The sequence below is a fragment of the Rutidosis leptorrhynchoides genome, chromosome 4 (genome assembly GCF_046630445.1).
Source record: "Rutidosis leptorrhynchoides isolate AG116_Rl617_1_P2 chromosome 4, CSIRO_AGI_Rlap_v1, whole genome shotgun sequence".
Lineage (NCBI taxonomy): Eukaryota > Viridiplantae > Streptophyta > Magnoliopsida > Asterales > Asteraceae > Rutidosis > Rutidosis leptorrhynchoides.
This window is the reverse complement of record NC_092336.1, coordinates 515415400-515436160: the sequence shown is the minus strand read 5'-3', so window position 1 is coordinate 515436160 and position 20761 is coordinate 515415400. Positions and strand designations below refer to the sequence as shown.

Genomic DNA, 20761 nt, shown 5'->3' with positions numbered 1-20761 from the left:
TCACTAGGTAGACTTCCCGGTTTTCTTTCACCTATTAACCTTGCTAGGTTGCTTACTTCTTGTTCCAGATTTTGAATAGAAGCTTGTTGATTTCTAAATGCTTGAGCATTTTGTTCATTGGTTTGTTTCTGAGATGTGAAAAATTGAGTTTGAGATTCAACTAGCTTCGACATCATGTCTTCTAAATTTGGCTTTTTATCATCGGTTTGTGGTGGTTTATTTTGAAAATTAGGTCTTTGCTGATTGTAAGTATTGTTAGATACTTGTTGATTACTAGGACCTTATTGGTTGTTGTATGGAACATTTCAGTTATAATTCTGGTTTTGATTGTAGATCGGTCTTGGCGGTTGATAATTATTCTGATAATTATTTCCAGGCCTTTGGTTTATGTATGAAACATTCTCTCTTTATTCCATTGTTAGTTCAATACTGAGACAATCTTTTGTCAAATGCGGTCCTCCACACTGCTCACAACTAATTCGTATTGAGTGAATATCCTTAGTCATCTTTTCCATTCGTCTCTCGACAACATCTATCTTTGCGGAAATGAAATCTAAGTCATGGCTAGAATCGGCTCTAGCTGCTTTATATGATCTAACGATATCTTTTTCTTGGTGCCACTCATGTGAGTGGGAAGCAGTGTTATCAATAATTTTGTAAGCATCAGTTGCGGTTTTCTTCATAATAGAACCACCAGCTGCTATATCGATGTCTTTCCTTGTAGTGATGTCGCATCCTTGGTAGAATATTTGTACTATTTGACAAGTGTCTAAACCATGTTGCGGACATCCTCTCAATAACTTTTCAAATCTTGTCCAAGCCTCATATAGAGTTTCATTTGGCTTCTGTGTGAACGTAACAATTTCTCCTTGAAGTCTCACGGCTTTAGATTCTGGAAAGAATTGTTTGAGAAATTTTTCAACTAAAACGTCCCATGTATCAATCGCCCCCTCAGGTAACGATTCTAACCAATCTTTGGCTTCTCCCTTTAAAGTCCAGGGAAATAACATGAGATATATCTGTTCATCTTCAACTTCTCTGATTTTAAATAGTGTACAGATCCTATTAAATGTACGAAGATGTTCATTTGGATCTTCCTTCGGTGCACCACTAAATTGGCATTGATTAGTCACCATATGTAGAATTTGTCCTTTGATTTCATAATCTGGTGCATTTATGTCTGGTTGAGTAATTGCGTAACCTTGGCCAGTGCATTTAGCTCTCATTCAGTCTTCCATACTTAGAGGTTCCAGATTCTCCATAATTGAATTTGTTGAATCTGAATCACTAAAGGATTCTGATTTAATGGTTGGTTCCTCTACAATCTCTGTTTGAATGATTGGTGGTTCCGGAGGAAAGATTAGTGGTTCAGGATCTATGAATTGTCCCTGAATATTCTCCGGATTCTCAATTGTGAGGTCGGGTTCAAAAAATGGATTATCGGAAATTTGAATTGGAGTACTTGATTGACTGGATGACGATTCTAAAGAAAAATCAACGGCGACAATATTTGCTAGATGTCTTGATCTGGTTACAGGTGGTGAACGTTTTGCTTGGTGCATTCACTGAATATCCTATTAGTTAAAAAAATAAGAAACATTATATAAGTTATCAAATTAATAGACTTTTCTGATTATGCCCACGTTTCGAATAGCCAAAAGATGCAGCAGAGGGGCAGGATTCGTTTGGTCTCAATATAATTGAGTACTGTTTGGTGCCAATAACCCGATCCACGTACAAATCCAACTATTACTACGAACCAGAAAATTTTGATGTCTATCAATTTAACCACTTAAAATAATTTTTCGTTTAAATTTAAAGAAATTTTAGATAAGAAATAGAAAAAATCTAAGTCCTAAAAACTAGAGCGTCGAGAAATAAGAAAGAAAAAGAGCGCGTCGAAAAACGACGAAAAATAATAGGCGTCGAAAAATAAAATAAGAAAGTAGCGCGTCGAAACTTAAAAAAGAACTAGAAACTAAGAATTAAAAGTTGCGTCTAAAAATATTAAAGCTTAAAAGAAAAACTAAATCCCAAATGGCAATAACTTAAAAAGGTACTAAAATATAAAAATGGCGTCGCAAAATTCTAAAGCACCTAAATCTTAGTCTAAAGAAAAAGCACTTAAGGGATTTTACGACAAAGCCTAAAAATCTAGAAATAAAAATAACTATGGCAAAAACTATGACTTAAAACTAAAAACGAGCGAAAAATACAAATATTACGCTAAAACGAATAAAAAGATACAAAATATAAAAATATACTTAAAGTTGTAAAAAGTAAAATTTTTATTTTTTTATAAAAATATTATTTTTATATTATTTATTTTATAAAACTATTAATTTTATAATTTAATAAAACTGAATTAAACTTAAAATACAAATTAATTAAAACTAATACCAAATATTATATATTTAAAACCCTAAACCCTAATTAGGGTTATAATAATAATAATAATATTTACCCCGTAATGATTGTTGTTTGGCAGTCAACTGTGGCGTGTCTGACAGGGCCATGTGATCGCATGGTCCTCACGTTAAAAATCCATGCGATCGCATGGATAAGGATTTCGGGCCAGGGTTGGGCTGCTACAGTACGGGCCTCGAGTTTTTATAATTTTTTTTTCTGTTTTGAGATTATATAAAATATATAAATAACTTAAATACAAATTTAATTTTTAAAAACTAAAATAAAAAAAAAACTTTTTAACTTTATATATATTTAACAAACTATTAAAAATATATTTATTTTGTTTTTCTTTTCTTATTATATTTTCGTATATTTAAAACGTATTTTTACAAAAGCGTATTTTTATAAAAAGAAACTAAAAATTAATAAAAATCTTTTTTATAGCGTTGCGCTTCCGGCGTTTAAGCAAGAATTTCCCCGGCAGCTGCGCCAAAAATACTTGATGTGTGCGAGGGGTACTAGGAAATAGTATTATTTTTACAACGAAATACTATTAAATACGATATAATTTTACACAAGATATTTATTTATTTATAGAATGGATATACCTAAACCTTGCTACAACACTTATAGGCAGTGTACCTAATCGTACAGTAGTGTAGTTTTTAATAAGTCCGGTTCGTTCCACAGGGAAAATTAAACAAGCTTAACGATATATTAGTTTTAACTTATAAAAATACAAATATATATATAAGTAATATTATTATTATAAAAGGGGATTTTTACCGTTTAATGACCGGTTTGTCGATTTTAAAACTTTAGTTGCAATTAAAAACCTAATGTAAAATATTAAAAATAAATACAACTTAATTTAAAGCGTAAAGTAAATAGCAATAATGAAATTGCGTATAATAAAAGTGTGATAAAATAAAATTGCGATAATTAAAAGTGCAATTAAATATGATGACAGTAAATAAAAGTGCGATAATTAAAAGTGCAATTAAATATGAAATAAAGGAAATTAAATATGAAATAAAGGAATTATGCTTATTTAAACTTCCGTAATCATGATGTTTGACGTGTTGTTTTTAGTTTATTCCCATGGGTTAATTGTCCTTTGTCCTGGATTATTCGATATGTCCATACGGATTTGTCCATAATAGTCCATCAGTCATAAATATAAAGTGCGAAAGTCTTCGTCAAATTATTCTTATTCCCGAAGTCAAATATTCCAACTAATTGGGGATTTGAATTGTAACAAGGTCTTAATACTTTGTTTAATGAATACACCAGGTTATCGACTGCGTGTAAACCAAGGTTTTATTACTTTGTTAACAATTACACCAATTACCCTTGAATGTAATCCACCCCTGTTTCAACAATTCTATTAACTATTAAACCAGTTCCATGTCCGGTAAAATGAACAATTATTGGTATTTATAGATATCCCGCCCACCGTACCCAGTCAAGCGTATGTGGTTATATATAAATACGTCAAATTATAAGTCTATATATTAATTTAACGAGGTATCGTTTAGTTAATATAAAACCCATTAATAGCCCATAGTCTAATTTCCACAAGTGTCGTTCTTTTATCCAAACCCCAATTATGGTACAAAGCCCAATTACCCAATTTTAATATTCAGCCCAACATCATGATTACTTCGACTTAAATAAGCATAATAATAACTTAGCTACGAGACATTAATTTAAAAATGACATTAACCATAACTTACAGTGATTAAAAATAGCGTAGCGTTACACGGACAGAATTTCGACTTACACCCTTACAACATTCGCTAACATACCCTTATTATTGGAATTTAAAATTAAAATTATAATTATAATATATATATATATATATATTATATATATATATATATATATATATATATATATATATATATATATATATATATATATATATATATATATATATATATATATATATATCTTTACATATGAGAGAAAGAAGAAAAAGATGTGTTCTATTTGCTCAAAAACTGTGAAATTTATAGATGTGGCCTCACACCTACTGCCATGCGATCGCATGGCTTTTTGCCTTCCAGGCCAAACGATCGCATGGCCACTTTTTCCAGCTCACAAGACTTTGTTTCTTTGTATGCCGACGGTTTTTATAAATAAATATAATATATAAATAATTATAAGAATTATTTAAATATTATATTATATTTATGTGCATAGTTGACTTGTAATTTTTAGTCCGTTGCGTCAGCGTTGAGAGTTGACGTTGGTCCCGACTCCGAATTTTCGAACGTCCTTGCGTACAATTTAATATCTTGTATTTTGCGTTTCGCTTCTTGTACTCTTGTAATTTTGAGACGTTTCTCATCAATAATTGGAACCACTTTGATTGTATTTTGTACTTTTGAGCTTTTTGGTCGTTTGTATCTTCAATTCGTCAAATCTGTCTTTTGTCTTCACCTTTTATTATTTAAACGAATATCACTTGTAAATAGAACAATTGCAACTAAAAGCTTGTCTTCCTTGAGGAATAATGCTATGAATTATATGTTCGTTTTTAGCATTATCAGGTATGAAAGCCGATGTTGCTAAATATGTAGGAGAATGTTTGACGTGTTCTAAAGTCAAAGCTGAGCATCAGAAACCATCAGGTCTACTTCAACAACCCGAAATCCCGAAATGGAAATGGGAAGACATTACCATGGATTTCATCACTAAATTTCCAAGGACTGCAAGTGGTTTTGATACTATTTGGGTAATAGTTAATCGTCTCACCAAATCAGCACACTTCCTGCCAATAAGAGAAGATGACAAGATGGAGAAGTTAGCACGACTGTATTTGAAGGAAGTCATCTCCAGACATGGAATACCAATCTCTATTATCTCTGATAGGGATGGAAGATTTATTTCAAGATTCTGGCAGACATTACAGCAAGCATTAGGAACTCGTCTAGACATGAGTACTGCCTATCATCCACAAACTGATGGGCAGAGTGAAAGGACGATACAAACGCTTGAAGACATGCTACGAGCATGTGTTATTGATTTCGGAAACAGTTGGGATCGACATCTACCGTTAGCAGAATTTTTCTACAACAACAGCTACCATTCAAGTATTGAGATGGCACCGTTTGAAGAACTTTATGGTAGAAAGTGCAAGTCTCCGATTTGTTGGAGTGAAGTGGGTGATAGACAGATTACAGGTCCAGAGATAATACAAGAAACTACCAAGAAGATCATTCAAATTCAACAACGGTTGAAAACCGCCCAAAGTCGACAAAAGAGCTACGCTGACATTAAAAGAAAAGATATAGAATTTGAAATTAGAGAGATGGTCATGTTTAAAGTTGCACATTGGAAAGGCGTTGTTCGATTTGGTAAAAGAGGGAAATTAAATCCAAGGTATATTGGACCATTCAAGATTATTGATCGTGTCGGACCAGTAGCTTACCAACTTGAGTTACCTCAACAAACTCGCGGCTGTACATAACACTTTCCACGTCTCGAATTTGAAGAAATGTTTTGCTAAAGAAGATCTCACTATTCTGTTAGACGAAATCTAAATCAACGAAAAACTTCAATTCATCGAAGAACCCGTCGAAATAATGGACCGTGAGGTTAAAAGACTTAAGCAAAATAAGATACCAATTGTTAAGGTTCGATGAAATGCTCGTAGAGGACCCGAGTTCATCTGGGAACGAGAAGATCAGATGAAGAAGAAATACCCGCACTTATTTCCAGAAGATACGTCAACACCTCCAACTGCTTAAAATTTCGGGACGAAATTTATTTAACGGGTAGGTACTGTAGTGACCCGAACTTTTCCATGTTTATATATATTAAATGAAATTGTTATTTACATGATTAAGTGTTTCCAACATGTTAAGCAATCAAACTTGTTAAGACTTGATTAATTGAAATAGGTTTCATATAGACAATTGACCACCCAAGTTGACCGGTGATTCACGAACGTTAAAACTTGTAAAAACTATATGATGTCATATATATGGATATATATATATATAGTTAACATGGTATTATGATAAGTAAACATATCATTAAGTATATTAACAATGAACTACATATGTAAAAACAAGACTACTAACTTAAGGATTTCGAAACGAGGCATATATGTAACTGATGTTATGCGAGGTGTATACGAAATACTATTATTGTTTACTACGATATACGACGAAAGATGATACAAGTTTTATTTATTTATTGATGGAATATACCTAAACCTTGCTACAACACTTATAGGCAGTGTACCTAATCGTAGTGTAGTGTAGTTTTTAGTAAGTCCGGTTCGTTCCACAGGGAGCTAGCTGAGTTTAACGCTATATTTTTAACAACTATATTTATATAAAATATATATAATTATATATAGTAATATTATTATAAAAGGGGGTTTTTACTGTTTATTGACCGGTTTGTCGATTTTATATTTTAAGCGTAAAAATAAATGACAATAATTAAAGTGCGTACAAAAATACAAATAAAGCGTAAAAAATAAATTTTTATAAAGTAAATTGCAGTAAATAAAATGACAGTAAATAAAAGTATGATGAAATATGAAATAAAACAATTATGCTTATTTAAACTTCCGTAACCATGATGTTTGACGTTTTGATCTTAATTTATTTATCTGGGTTAATTGTCCTTTGTCCTGGATTTATTTGATACCTATCTGATTTTTGTCCATAATAGTTCATCGGTCATATTTATAAAATGCTCGTCAAATTAACCTTATTCCCGAAGTCAAATATTCCAACTAATTAGGGATTCGAACTATAACAAGGTTTTAATACTTTGTTTACAATTACACCAATTATCCTTGTATGTAATTCACCCCTGTTTTAATTAGTCCATGATACATTAATTTATTCACTTGGCCATAATGAATAATCAATTACCCAATTCAATTGATTAATTAAGTGATTGTAAACGATGTCGTATAAACGTCACTAAATAGGACATTAGTAATCAATTTAATAATTATTAGATTAACTAATTTGAAGATAGGTTCGACAGGTTCCAATGAGTTGTCATTCAATTAGACAATACCCCCTACCTATTAACAGTCAATAGTCCAATGTTCACAAGTGTCGGTCTTTTGTCCAAACCTTAATTATGGTACAAAATCCAATAACCCGTCTTTAATATTTAGTCTAACATCACGATTACTTCAGCTCAAATAAGCATAATAATAACTTAGTTACGAGACATTAATTTAAAAAAGGAAGAACATAGCTCACAGTGGTGATTAATCGCGTAGCGTTACACGGACAGAGTTTCGACTTAAAACCCGTAAAACATTCTTACAATAACCTTATTATTATTAACTTAAATTAAAATTATAATTATAATTATAAATATAAATATAAATACATATAGAGAGATTGATAGAAAAGGGAAGCATGAATCGAGCAGAATTCGTTGGCTTTTATAGGCTCACTTTGAACTGTACAGCTCCGCGAGTGCGGAGGTTTTGTGCCTTACAGCTCCGCGAGTGCGGAGCTTCGGATTCCAGCTCACCAAATTGAGTTAAACATGGGCTGCTGAATTTTATAATATATAATATAATAATATATAATTTTATATAATTATATATATATATTATATTATATTTTTGTGAAAAGTTGACTTGTAGTTTTAGCTCCGTTGAGTTGTACGTTGATGCTCGGTTTATGTCTCAGTTTCGGATTTTCGAACGCCTTTTCGTACGCTTAGATATCTTGTACTTTGCGTTTCGCGGCTTGTACTCTTGTCATTTTAGACATTTTTTTATCAATAAATTGAACCACTTGGATTGTATCTTGTACATTTGAGCTTTTTGGTCATTTGCGTCTTTAAATCGTCGTTTTCTTCTTTTGTCTTCGCACTTATTTATTTAAATGAATATTACATAAAAATAGAACAATTGCAACTAAAAGCTTTACATTTTGGAAGGATATTGTGCCTAAATATATGTTCATTTGGAGCACTATCTGTAACGATTATCGTTGTAATGACATTTAATTGTATATATATATCATATTAAGATATATTAATACATCATAATATCATGATAATGTAATAATTTAATATCTCTTTAGATATAATAAACAATGGGTTAACAACATTTAACAAGATCGTTAACCTAAAGGTTTCAAAACAACACTTACATGTAACGACTAACGATGACTTAACGACTCAGTTAAAATGTATATACATGTAGTGTTTTAACATGTATTCATACACTTTTGAAAGACTTCAAGACACTTATCAAAGTACTTCTACTTAACAAAAATGCTTACAATTACATCCTCATTCATTTTCATCAACAATTCTACTCGTATGCACTCGTATTCGTACTCGTACAATACCCAGCTTCTAAATGCATTTACTATTGGTATATACACTCCAATTATCAGCTCTTAGCAGCCCTTGTGAGTCACCTAACACATGTGGGAACCATCATTTGGCAACTAGCATGAAATATCTCATAAAATTACAAAAATATTAGTAATCATTCATGACTTATTTACAAGTAAACAAAATTACACATCCTTTATATCTAATCCATATACCAACGACCAAAAACACCTACAAACACTTTCATTCTTCAATTTTCTTCATCTAATTGATCTCTCTCAAGTTCTATCTTCAAGTTATATGTGTTCTTCATAAATTCTATAAGTTCTAGTTTCATAAAATCAAGAATACTTCCAAGTTTGCTAGCTTACTTCCAATCTTGTAAAGTGATCATCCAACCTCAAGAAATCTTTCTTATTTACAGTAAGATATCTTTCTAATACAAGGTAATACTCATATTCAAACTTTGATTCAATTTCTATAACTATAACAATCTTATTTCGAGTGAAAATCTTACTTGAACTTGTTTTCGTGTCATGATTCTGCTTCAAGAACTTTCAAGCCATCCAAGGATCCTTTGAAGCTAGATCTATTTTTCTCATTTCCAATAGGTTTACCTACTAAAATTAAGGTAGTAATGATATCCATAACATCATTCGATTCATACATATAAAACTATCTTATTCGAAGATTTAAACTTGTAATCACCGGAACATAGTTTAGTTAATTCTAAACTTGTTCGCAAATAAAGTTAATCCTTCTAACTTGACTTTTAAAATCAACTAAACACATGTTCTATATCTATATGATATGCTAAGTTAATGATTTAAAACCTGAAAACATGAAAAACACCATAAAACCGGATATACGCCGTCGTAGTAACACCGCGGGCTGTTTTGGGTTAGTTAATTAAAAACTATGATAAAATTTGATTTAAAAGTTGTTCTTCTGGGAAAATGATTTTTCTTATGAACATGAAACTATATCCAAAAATCATGGTTAAACTCAAAGTGGAAGTATGTTTTCCAAAATGGTCATCTAGACGTCGTTCTTTCGACTGAAATGACTACCTTTACAAAAATGACTTGTAACCTGTATTTCCGACTATAAACTTATACTTTTTCTATTTAGATTCATAAACTTAAGTTCAATATGAAACCATAGCAATTTGAAACACTCAAAACGGATTTAAAACAAAGAAGTTATGGGTAAAACAAGATTGGATAATTTTTCTTGTTGTAGCTACGTGAAAATTGGTAACAAATCTATATTAATCATATCCTAGCTAACTCATATTGTATTATACATGTATTCTAATATATTATGTAATCTTGGGATACCGTAGACACGAATACAATGTTTTGACATATCATATCGACCCATCTATATATATATTTCGGAACAACCATAGACACTCTATATGCTGTAATGTTGGACTTAGCTATACAGGGTTGAGGTTGATTCCAAAATATTATATATATACTTTGAGTTGTGATCTAGCCTGAGGCTTGTATACACGAGGCCGTGGATTGATTCAAGATCATATATATTGCTTTATTTTCTGTACATCTAACTGTGGACAACTAGTTGTAGGTTACTAACGAGGACATCTGACTTAATAAACTTAAAACAGCAAAACGTATTAAAAATGTTGTAAATATATTTTGAACATACTTTGATATATATGTACATATTTGTTATAGGTTCGTGAATCGACCAGTAGCCAAGTCTTACTTCCCGACGAAGTAAAAATCTGTGAAAGTGAGTTATAGTCTCACTTTTAAAATCTAATATTTTTGGGATGAGAATACATGCAGTTTTATAAATGTTTTACAAAATAGACACAAGTAAATGAAACTACATTCTATGGCTAGATTATTAAATCGAATATGCCCCTTTTTAGTTTGGTAATCTAAGAATTAGGGAACAGACACCCTAATTGACGCGAATCCTAAAGATAGATCTATTGGGCCCAACGAGCCCCATCCAAAGTACCGGATGCTTTAGTACTTCGAATTCATCATGTCTTAATGGAGTCCCGGAATGATAGGGGATATTTCATATGCATCTTGTTAAGGTCAGTTACCAGGTGTTCACCATATGAATGATTTTTATCTCTATGTATGGGATGTATATTGAAATATGAAATCTTGTGGTCTATTATTACGATTTGATAAATATAGGTTAAACCTATAACTCACCAACATTTTTGTTGACGTTTAAAGCATGTTTATTCTCAAGTGATTATTAAGAGCTTCCGCTGTTGCATGCTATTATATGGACAAGATTTGGTGTCAGCATGCTTGTATTATATTGTTTAAAACTGCATTCGAGATTTATTTTGTTGTAACATATTAATATTTGTAAACCAATATGCATTGGTAGTGTGTAAGTGTGATATTTGTTAGATTATTATTTCTGGATAATCTAAGTAGTGTCTTGTTAACCTTGTCGATTAAATAAAGGTTATGGTTTGTTTTAAAAACGAATGCAGTCTTTGAAAAATGTCTCATATAGAAGTCAAAACCTCGCAACGAAATCAATTAATATGGAACGTTTATAATCAATATGAACGGGACATTTCATAAAAGTGTCAACCAAAAGGTTGATGACTTCATAGGTTTATCGTAATCAATCATTTTCATAATTTTAATAGACCACAAGATTTCATTTTTCATAAATAACATTACACTCGCAAGTGTATAAAAATCCATTCGTATGATGAACACCTGGTAACCGACATTAACATAATGCATATAGAATATCCCCCGCATACTCGCAAGTATGCCATTAATATTGGCAATCTCAATCACCATTTAAATCGAAGTACTAAAGCATTCCAAATTCCAGAATGGGGTTTGTTAGGCCCATAGATCTATCTTTAGGATTCGCGTCAATTAGGGGCCATTTCCCTAATTCTTAGGTTACCAGACTTGAAGGGGTAATATTCAGTATAGTAATCCAACCATACAATGTAGTTTCAAGTACTTGTGTCTATTTCTTCAAACATTTATAAAAACAGCGCATGTATTCTCAGTTCCAAAATATATATTGCAAAAGCATTTAAAAAGGGAGCAAATGAAACTCACAATACTGTATTTTGTAGTAAAAATACATATGACGATATTGAACAATGCAGGGTTGGCCTCAGATTCACGAACCTATATCATTTGTATATTTATTAATATACATAGTTGTAATCGAACAATTATATTTACAAATTTATTAGTTATATCCTTTTTACATTAATAATAATATATATATATATATATATATATATATATATATATATATATATATATATATATATATATATATATATATATATATATATATATATATATATATATATATATATATATATATATGTTTCATATATATTCATTTTGTATATAAGAATATTAATTTTTGTTATGTTATATGTATTAAACATATTATTTGTATATCGATAATAGTAGTTATAATAATATCAAAATAATATTAATAGTGATACAAATGATAATAATTATAATACTTAATATTATTAATAAGATAATAATGTTAATAATTCTATTAATGATAATAAATGTAAAAATATTAATTTTACTGTTAATGATGGTTATGATAATGATTTTAGTAATTACGTAATAATACTCATGACAATATAAATAATAATACTTATAACGATAATAATCATAATAATGACTATGGTACTTATAATGATAATTATAATACTAATAATAATTATAATACTAGTAATAATAATAATAACCATAATATCTATAGTAATAATACTTTTACTAACAATAATAATAGCGATATTAATAATACTTATAATACTATTAATAATGATAATAATAGTAATAATAGTTATAACTATGTTAATAATAATACTAATGCTTATAAATGATACTAATACTAATATTTGATGAAAATAATGGTAACTTTGATTATTTTTATAATAATAATAATAATAATAATAATAATAATAATAATAATAATAATAATAATAATAATAATAATAATAATAAAAAGGAGAGTGTATACCCTTTAAAAACAACCATTCTAAAAAGAACTGCCCAAGACCGGGCTCGAAGCCGCGACCTCTCGAACACCCGAACACCACTCTAGCCACTCCTCCGTTTTTGTCTTTCTGCTTATATATGAACCATTTATTTATTTAAACTCTATCTATCTGTTTCCTACTTCTTCTTCTTCTCTCTTGAAACCACAACGACCAGGTAATAATCAATACTAGTTACGAAATTAAATGTTGGTTTTTGGATTCAAAACCTAAACAGATACGACCTATTATTGTTATCTTGTATTAACAGAAGAACAAAAAATTAAATTTAAAAAAAAAATTACAGTCGCGATGAACAATTCGACACTCTAACATTAATAACGAATTCAAGACTCTTTTGGATAAAACTTACAACATGAAAAAGGTTCCAAATCGTTTATGTAATCTTTCTACATCATCAATTTAATTCAAAACATCAAGACAAGTTCTAATTTCGTGATGAACAATTATGTTGACTTTTTGACAAATAGCTTTGACTCCAAAATTCTCGATTGATAGGAAGAATTGAGCCATGATATTTTGCAGATAGTTTGAATAGCTCAATCCTAACAACTCTACAATTATAGATTTTGAATTTTTATTTGCAATCGAGCTATTGGTAAAAAAAATGACACGAACAGAGAACCGACTGGTTTTCTTTATGTTCTATGATCTAATTTATCGAATTGCAGTTAGTGTTATATGTAATGTGATACATAATTGAAGTAAAGACATGATGTGATTAATTGAGATGGACGTATAACAAATTTGAGACAAGGTTAAATCAATTAGATAATAAAACAATAACAGATAGATTATATTCCACTGAATTGTACGATTTATACAGTTATTAAACGAATTTTATGGATAAAAACACAATCAATACTGTTTGATTGTTCCGTGAAAAGATTCTAATTCCAAATTCATATATACGACTTTATACAATTGATTTTTAATAATTAATAATTATAATTATATTAAATATTAATAATAATCAAAATACTAATAATACTAATAATAATAATAATAATAATTTTTGTGAAATTTATAATAATAATATTATTAATGACAATTTATAATAATAATACTAATTAATATAATTGATAATATTAGTAATAATAATATTTATATATATCAAATTTCATATCTATATATTATATTTTTTAAAACTAATATTAATAACTCTTGTATTGATATTATTATTATTACAAGTGTTAACAATATTATTATAACAACTATTTTTAATATATAAGTATTACATATTATAGATCACGTAACATAATTATATATTATATATTATATAATAATGAGCATTAAATCTTTATATTAATATCTACTATTAATGAAGATATAACAAGTTACTTGTTTCCATTTTATCTAATAATATTAATAATACTGATATTGACACTAGTAATAATAAAAATAATAACAATAGTATGACAAATATATATTCAACTTGTAATTACATTTAATATATTTATTATTTATTATTTATGTAATATTTACTAATTATTATATATTCTATAATAGCATATCTTAAATATTTATTATATATTACAATATATACATTTTCATTTTATTAGCAGCTTAATTATTTTATATATTACTTTAAATTTTTAATTCAATTCAAATGTTTATATTGTATTATATTAATTTACATTACTATATACACTTATAATTATATTTATAAATATATATATATATATATATATATATATATATATATATATATATATATATATATATATTTATATTTATATTTATATTTATCTACATATTTATTTACACATAATTGTTCGTGAATCGTCGAAAATTATCAAAGGGTAATTCAATTTATGAAAATAATTCAAAAATTTTGAGACTCAATGTTACAGATTTCGCTTATCGTGTCAGAATTTTATAAAGATAAAGTTTAAATTTGGTCAGAAATTTCCGGATCGTCACATTTTGGGTTCCCTAAACCCAAAACACTAAATCCTAAACCCTACATCCTAAAATCTAAATTGTAAACCTTAATTTCTAAACACTAAACAATGTTTTTATTAGTCAACATTCATTTTTTCATTAGTATTGTTATCATACATGAATGTTATTTTTTGAGCATTTTCTGGATAAAATAATAGTAACATTCATCACAAAGTGTTTTTTTTAATGTTCATATTTTCACCTGAATTGAATATTCATATTTTTCCTACTAAAATCTACTTCCCTCTTGATTTAATATATATATATATATATATATATATATATATATATATATATATATATATATATATATATATATATATATATATAATTTTTCATTTATTTATAATTTACCTTAGTCCTATTAAAATTTAGAATATGGTTAGGCGTTTTAGCATATATTTATTTATTATAAAAATATATTACAATCTGTTTACAACCATCACAACAACAACAACAAGGACAACAATGACTACACTTATGTATCATTTAATTATAATTTCAAAAAATCTAAACACTCATAGATATTAACCAAACACAATCGTATACCTTGCCTTTCAAAAAAAAAAAAAAAAATTAGTACAATTTTATGTATATTTACAGTTTTACTCCCTCAACTATGGATATCAACTGTAACTTTTTAAGGATACCAAATATAACTTCAGGGTACTAAAATGTAACTTTTAATTAAATATAATACTCCACAAAAAAAATTCCACCCAAATTTTTATAGGCTTTATCTTTTGATCCTCAGCGAGTTAGGTTTCTCCGACATCACCGTCCAACTTGAAATAAATTTACGAACAAAAGCGACTAATTATATTTGAAACGGAGCTTTGATGCACTACCAACGGAGCATTTTTTAGCAATAAATATGAAAGTGATTTGAATTTACAGTTTATGTTCTTAAAGTATTTATGAACACACAAATATAACTATTATAATATTAATAATATATGATGACTCCTCCGAGTACCATTATTTTACTGAAATAACTAACAACTTTTCTTAAATAAACTCGCGGGTTACACTTTTATTCAAAAAATAATTATATATAATAATTTTAAAATAATATAACTTATATTTTACTAATGTTACGTTCATTGACAAATTTTCAATGTACTCTAAATATAGCGTAGTATATAATTTATATATTAAAAAAATATTAATGGTGAGAAACAAATTGTGGACATTAAGTCACTAACACTACCAAAACCACTTTTAAAATTTTTCGACACTACGAGCTCTTACACTCAAAGGAACTTTTAAAATTTATTAACGCTACGGTCTCTTAAACTCAAAAAGAATTTTTAAAATTTGTCAATATCACAGACTCTTAAACTCAAAAGAAATTCTTATAATTTGTCAATACTACGAGCTCTTAAATAATTTTATACTTTTTTCTATTTTTTAGTATCGCTATTTATACAATAATATGAACTGTAAATTACATTTTTTGCACGACTTTTATACATCCGTGCAACGCACTGACTCATAAAATCTAGTAAAAATATAAATAATAATATACGCCTAGTTTTTATTAAAATATATCTTCTATTTGATTAAATATTGGTTAAAATTGTCATTTCACCTAACTTAGACCACTCCCAACCATGACGTACTTCCTCCCCAGGACACACTGCCACATCAGCGCCACATCAGCTTTCTCTCTCCATTTATTTTTCACTTCCTCCCCATCACACACCACTACATACTTCCTCCCCATCACATACTCACAAAATTAATTAATTAATTAATTAATGTACAAGTTGTTAATGGTAGTGGTACAAGTAAATAAAGCACAAATATAGAGGAGAGAGAAAAAAATACGTCCTCGAAATGTTATGCCGATGACAAACACTAGCACGGAAGAAAGAAAGAGAAATGAGGGCGGCCGAGGGCGGGGGGAATGCCAATGGCGCCCTCGAGGGCGGCCGAGGGCGGGTGTGAGGGCGGAGCCCATTGAGAGTGGTCTTAAAAAATAAAAACAAATACGAGTACTAAACAAAGACTAGAAGGGTATAAAAAAAGAGAAGAAACAACTCCATATAAGAATGAGCCAATAGCCTAGTGGTGAATGGCTCACTCTCCTTTAAGGGAGGTGAGGGTTCGATTCTCACTAGGTGAGGATTTTCTAAATAATTGGATCAAAAATTATTTTTACCGGGCCCAAATGATCCCTTGGTCTCACGCATGCGAAGATTGAAACAATGACAATGCAGGTTCGTTTATCGGGCCTGGAATGCTGTGGGGAAATAGGTGATGGTGTTTCGCCAGGCTCCAGTGGACTACCGGAGATCGTTGGATGAGTTGACAAAGTTAATACAGGGCTAACATGTCCCTGCGGATATGAAACAAACAACTCCATATTTAGATGTGCAAAATTTGTCTTTTTTTGCAATTTTAATTTATTTCATCCTTTTTAAATAAGAGGAAAGGGGACAATGACTACTCTAGCCAAAAGGAAAGTCTTAACCAAACATTTTAGTCAACCTAACTCAACCACGGTTATAAATCCCACCTGTTTTCCAGAACCAAAATTCCTGATTACAGAAAAACTTACAACTCCCATTCCACAAAGCACAATTACTAAATCCACATTTCCCCTAAACCCAGCAATTACATATCTTTAACCACCTTAAAGTTTTACCAATTCAAATAGTACGATATACACATAATACATATACACATGCACATATACATACATTACATTTACATATATACATTCAATTCAATTGATATTAAATTATTATTAATTAATGTACTAATATATATTCATTCTCTCTCTTCCATGCAAAAGCTGATAAAAAGCCAAAGCTCAATCCCATCATCATCATTATGCCAATAGAGCCATCCCTGACACTTTTCATGATTGCACATATCACCATTTTCTCTCTCATCCTATACATACATACTTACATTTATAGGTGTTTGGTGTTTGTTTGTTGTTTATGTCTGCACAGTGAATTAAGTTCTGAATCATCAAAGGCAAATAATAAAAAGGCAGTGAAGAAACCAAATTTCATTTAGAATCACTCTTTTTTGTCCCTCTGCCACATTTATTCATATTCATATATTCATACATATAATACATATAGAGTGAGAACCAAAACAAAAACTTCAACACTATCTACAGAGAGAAACATGGCCGAAAAAGATGATGGTTTAGGTTTGAGTTTAAGTTTAAAATGCCCGGAGACCTATCAACCACCGCCACCACCGGCTCCGGCGCCAGCTGTAGTACCTCCGGCAGCACGTTTTCCCTTGAATCTGTTACCTTCTCCACCTTTATCATTTCTTCAACGTCATCAGAAGCTACCGTTTATGACGAATCATACTCAAGGTATGTACAAGTTTAATTGCACGTTGTACAATTTCAATGCATGTGATTCACGGACTAGAAGACAACAATGTGCACGCACGCGCACATTTGCATACGTTTACATACATACAGACGCACGTGAGTGTGTAATGTTATTTATTTAATTTCATCATGGCTGGTGAAAATGATGACTGTAGATCTGAATGCGGAAACGAGACCTTTCGCGCGTGTAATCGACGTGAACCGGCCACCGGCGGCGTCTGCTGCTATTGTGGTTGACGACGATGCATTTGTATCGTCGCCAAATAGCACGGTGTCGAGTGTGAGTGGGAAAAGAGTTGAGAGAGAGGAGAATGAGGCGGAGCGAGAGTCGAGCTCGCACGGAATCAGCGGTGAGGACGAGGATGACGGCGGAGATGCGGCGGCGGCGAGGAAAAAGCTCCGCTTGTCAAAGGATCAAGCGGCGGTACTCGAAGAAACATTCAAAGAACACAATACTTTGAATCCGGTGAGTGGCACATTTTGTAATTTCTCTTCATTTTCAAGGTGTTTTATTTATTTATTTGTATTTTGTTTTGATTTTTAGTACGGAGTAGTAATAATACTCGGAATAAGCATTTTGTAATATTACTCCGTAACATTATTATTTTTAATTTTTATTTTTATTATATACTGTATTTGATGACTTAAAATAATTAATTCTTTAACCTTTAATTACGATTTATCAGAAGCAAAAACTAGCATTAGCGAAACAGCTGGATCTGAGGCCAAGGCAGGTGGAAGTTTGGTTTCAAAACAGAAGGGCAAGGTTAGGAATTTACTATTTCTTTGAGGGTAGTTTTGGAAAGTTATTTAAAAAGGTACAAGCTTACACTGCATGTGTTGTTTGGTTGTCGTTATATTGGGTACTGTAATTAATCCGTATAGTACAACTAATACTACCTTTTCCATTAATACTGTAGCATTAGAGGCAGTACAGCTCATGCATAAAGAATTGTACCTATATAAGATTAATTAATATTTGTGTTGCAAGTAAATTGAAATCTGTTTATAGGGTACTTAGATTAATGCATCAGGTACAAGTGGATAGGGATTGACTATAAGTACATTTTCACAACATGGGGGATTTATGGTACATGCATGCATCATGAATTGTACAATTAGGTGAACATTTTTGGTAGGACTATACTATTTCCAATTTGTAGCCAATAGGGGAATGTGAATTGTCATTGATTATGGTAGCTTTAATTAGTCATAGACCAACTACATTTGACATAGAGTCAACTCATTTAGTACCAAAGAATTTATCTTTTCAAGAAATATCAGTGTGTGCATGTAACTTTTTTAGCCAAACTCATATAATGCACATTTTGAAAATGTAGATTCACCTAGAAAGGGCAAAATGGTCTAACTAGAAATTTTGTTAACATTATCTTCGTTGGTCATCACTATTGTTGTCATTTGTGAATAGTCCTACTTTGTATACTTATTTGGATTAAGTGATTTATTCAATGTTTTGTCATTATACATGGTATGCAAAATCTTTTCTAGTATAGTAACATTTTTATACGTCATGACGAATGCGCTGTCGGTTTTCATTGATTGTTTGGTCATGTCGAAGGCGCGTGGTTTTTCCTTAATTGTTTGTTCAGGTCAAAGTATGTTATTGATTCCGCCGCTTATAATGTGCATGTAAACTTGTAGGACGAAATTGAAGCAAACGGAGGTTGACTGTGAGTACCTAAAGCGTTGTTGTGATACGCTGACGGAGGAAAACAGACGCTTACAAAAGGAGGTCAACGAGCTTAGAGCTCTCAAACTTTCTCCCCAGTTTTACATGAACATGAGCCCTCCAACCACCTTGACAATGTGCCCTCAATGCGAGCGTGTAGCCGTGTCTTCCTCTTCATCATCATCGTCTGCTGCAGCCGCTACTTCTTCCGCCATTGGTTCAACGGGTCTTCCCAAAGCACTTCTTGGCGCCGGCCACCAAAAGCATAACAACCCCTTCTTACCAAGAGCCTCCGTCATTCCCCATCGCCCTCATGACGGTCACCACCCTAGATGGTAAAATTACTATTTTGCCCATGAGGTAAAACGGTAAAAGTAGAGGGATGTCAAAATATGGAACAGGGGAATGATTTTGTTGGATTAAAGTGAGATTTGATTTGATGTAGGAATGGAAGGGGGACAATGTGGGAATTGGTTTTCTATTTGTCTTGGTGCTAATTTTTTTTTTTTTTTTTTTTTAATAGTTTAGTTGGACTTAGATGGGTTGCTTGAGAATCTAAGCTTTTAGTCATCAGTCATGATGCCTGTATTGTGTCTTCCCCCATGCTAACTATATGGATGTGGGACTACACAATTTGAGGATAACATGATTGGTGTGTACATATTTGCTAGTAGACTAGTAATTTCTAATTTTAAGACTCTGTTCTTTATGCAGCTACTACCATTTCTAATCATCATTACTTTATTTTAATACTTATTAATTGAAAATTGATAAATGATACTCCCTCCGTTCCATATTTATTGTCACCAGACAAAAAACACACAGTTTAAGAAAATTCCACTAACTTCATTTCTCCACCAATGAAATATCTTCTCTCTCCAGATCCACCAATGAAATATCTTCTTTCCTTTCCATTTATGGAAGTGGACAATTAATTTGGGACATTCTAAAA

The 20761-nt window shown here is 30.5% G+C and overlaps 1 protein-coding gene and 1 non-coding gene across 2 annotated transcripts; both read left to right on the top strand.

Annotated features, from left to right (window-relative positions):
- The first annotated feature begins 771 nt into the window (after nucleotides 1-771).
- On the top strand, nucleotides 772-878 carry LOC139846253 (small nucleolar RNA R71). Its single transcript, XR_011758981.1, has one exon. It is a non-coding gene; the product is annotated as a small nucleolar RNA R71 (small nucleolar RNA).
- A 17021-nt stretch (nucleotides 879-17899) lies between these two features.
- Nucleotides 17900-20500, top strand: LOC139844855 (homeobox-leucine zipper protein HAT4-like). The gene is made up of 4 exons (XM_071835078.1): nucleotides 17900-18098; nucleotides 18275-18585; nucleotides 18806-18885; nucleotides 19782-20500. The coding sequence occupies exons 1-4, from the start codon at nucleotides 17900-17902 to the stop codon at nucleotides 20146-20148; spliced, it is 957 nt and encodes a 318-aa protein (XP_071691179.1). The 3' UTR covers nucleotides 20149-20500.
- The last annotated feature ends 261 nt before the right edge of the window (nucleotides 20501-20761 follow it).

What these genes read in the sequence shown, in the direction of transcription:
- LOC139844855 (XM_071835078.1), top strand. Translation starts at nt 17,900, where the DNA reads ATGGCCGAAAAAGATGATGGTTTAGGTTTGAGTTTAAGTTTAAAATGC. An exon ending in AACACAATACTTTGAATCCG is followed by an intron (nt 18,586 to 18,805) that starts GTGAGTGGCACA and finishes ACGATTTATCAG; the next exon opens with AAGCAAAAACTAGCATTAGC. An exon ending in TTTCAAAACAGAAGGGCAAG is followed by an intron (nt 18,886 to 19,781) that starts GTTAGGAATTTA and finishes GTAAACTTGTAG; the next exon opens with GACGAAATTGAAGCAAACGG.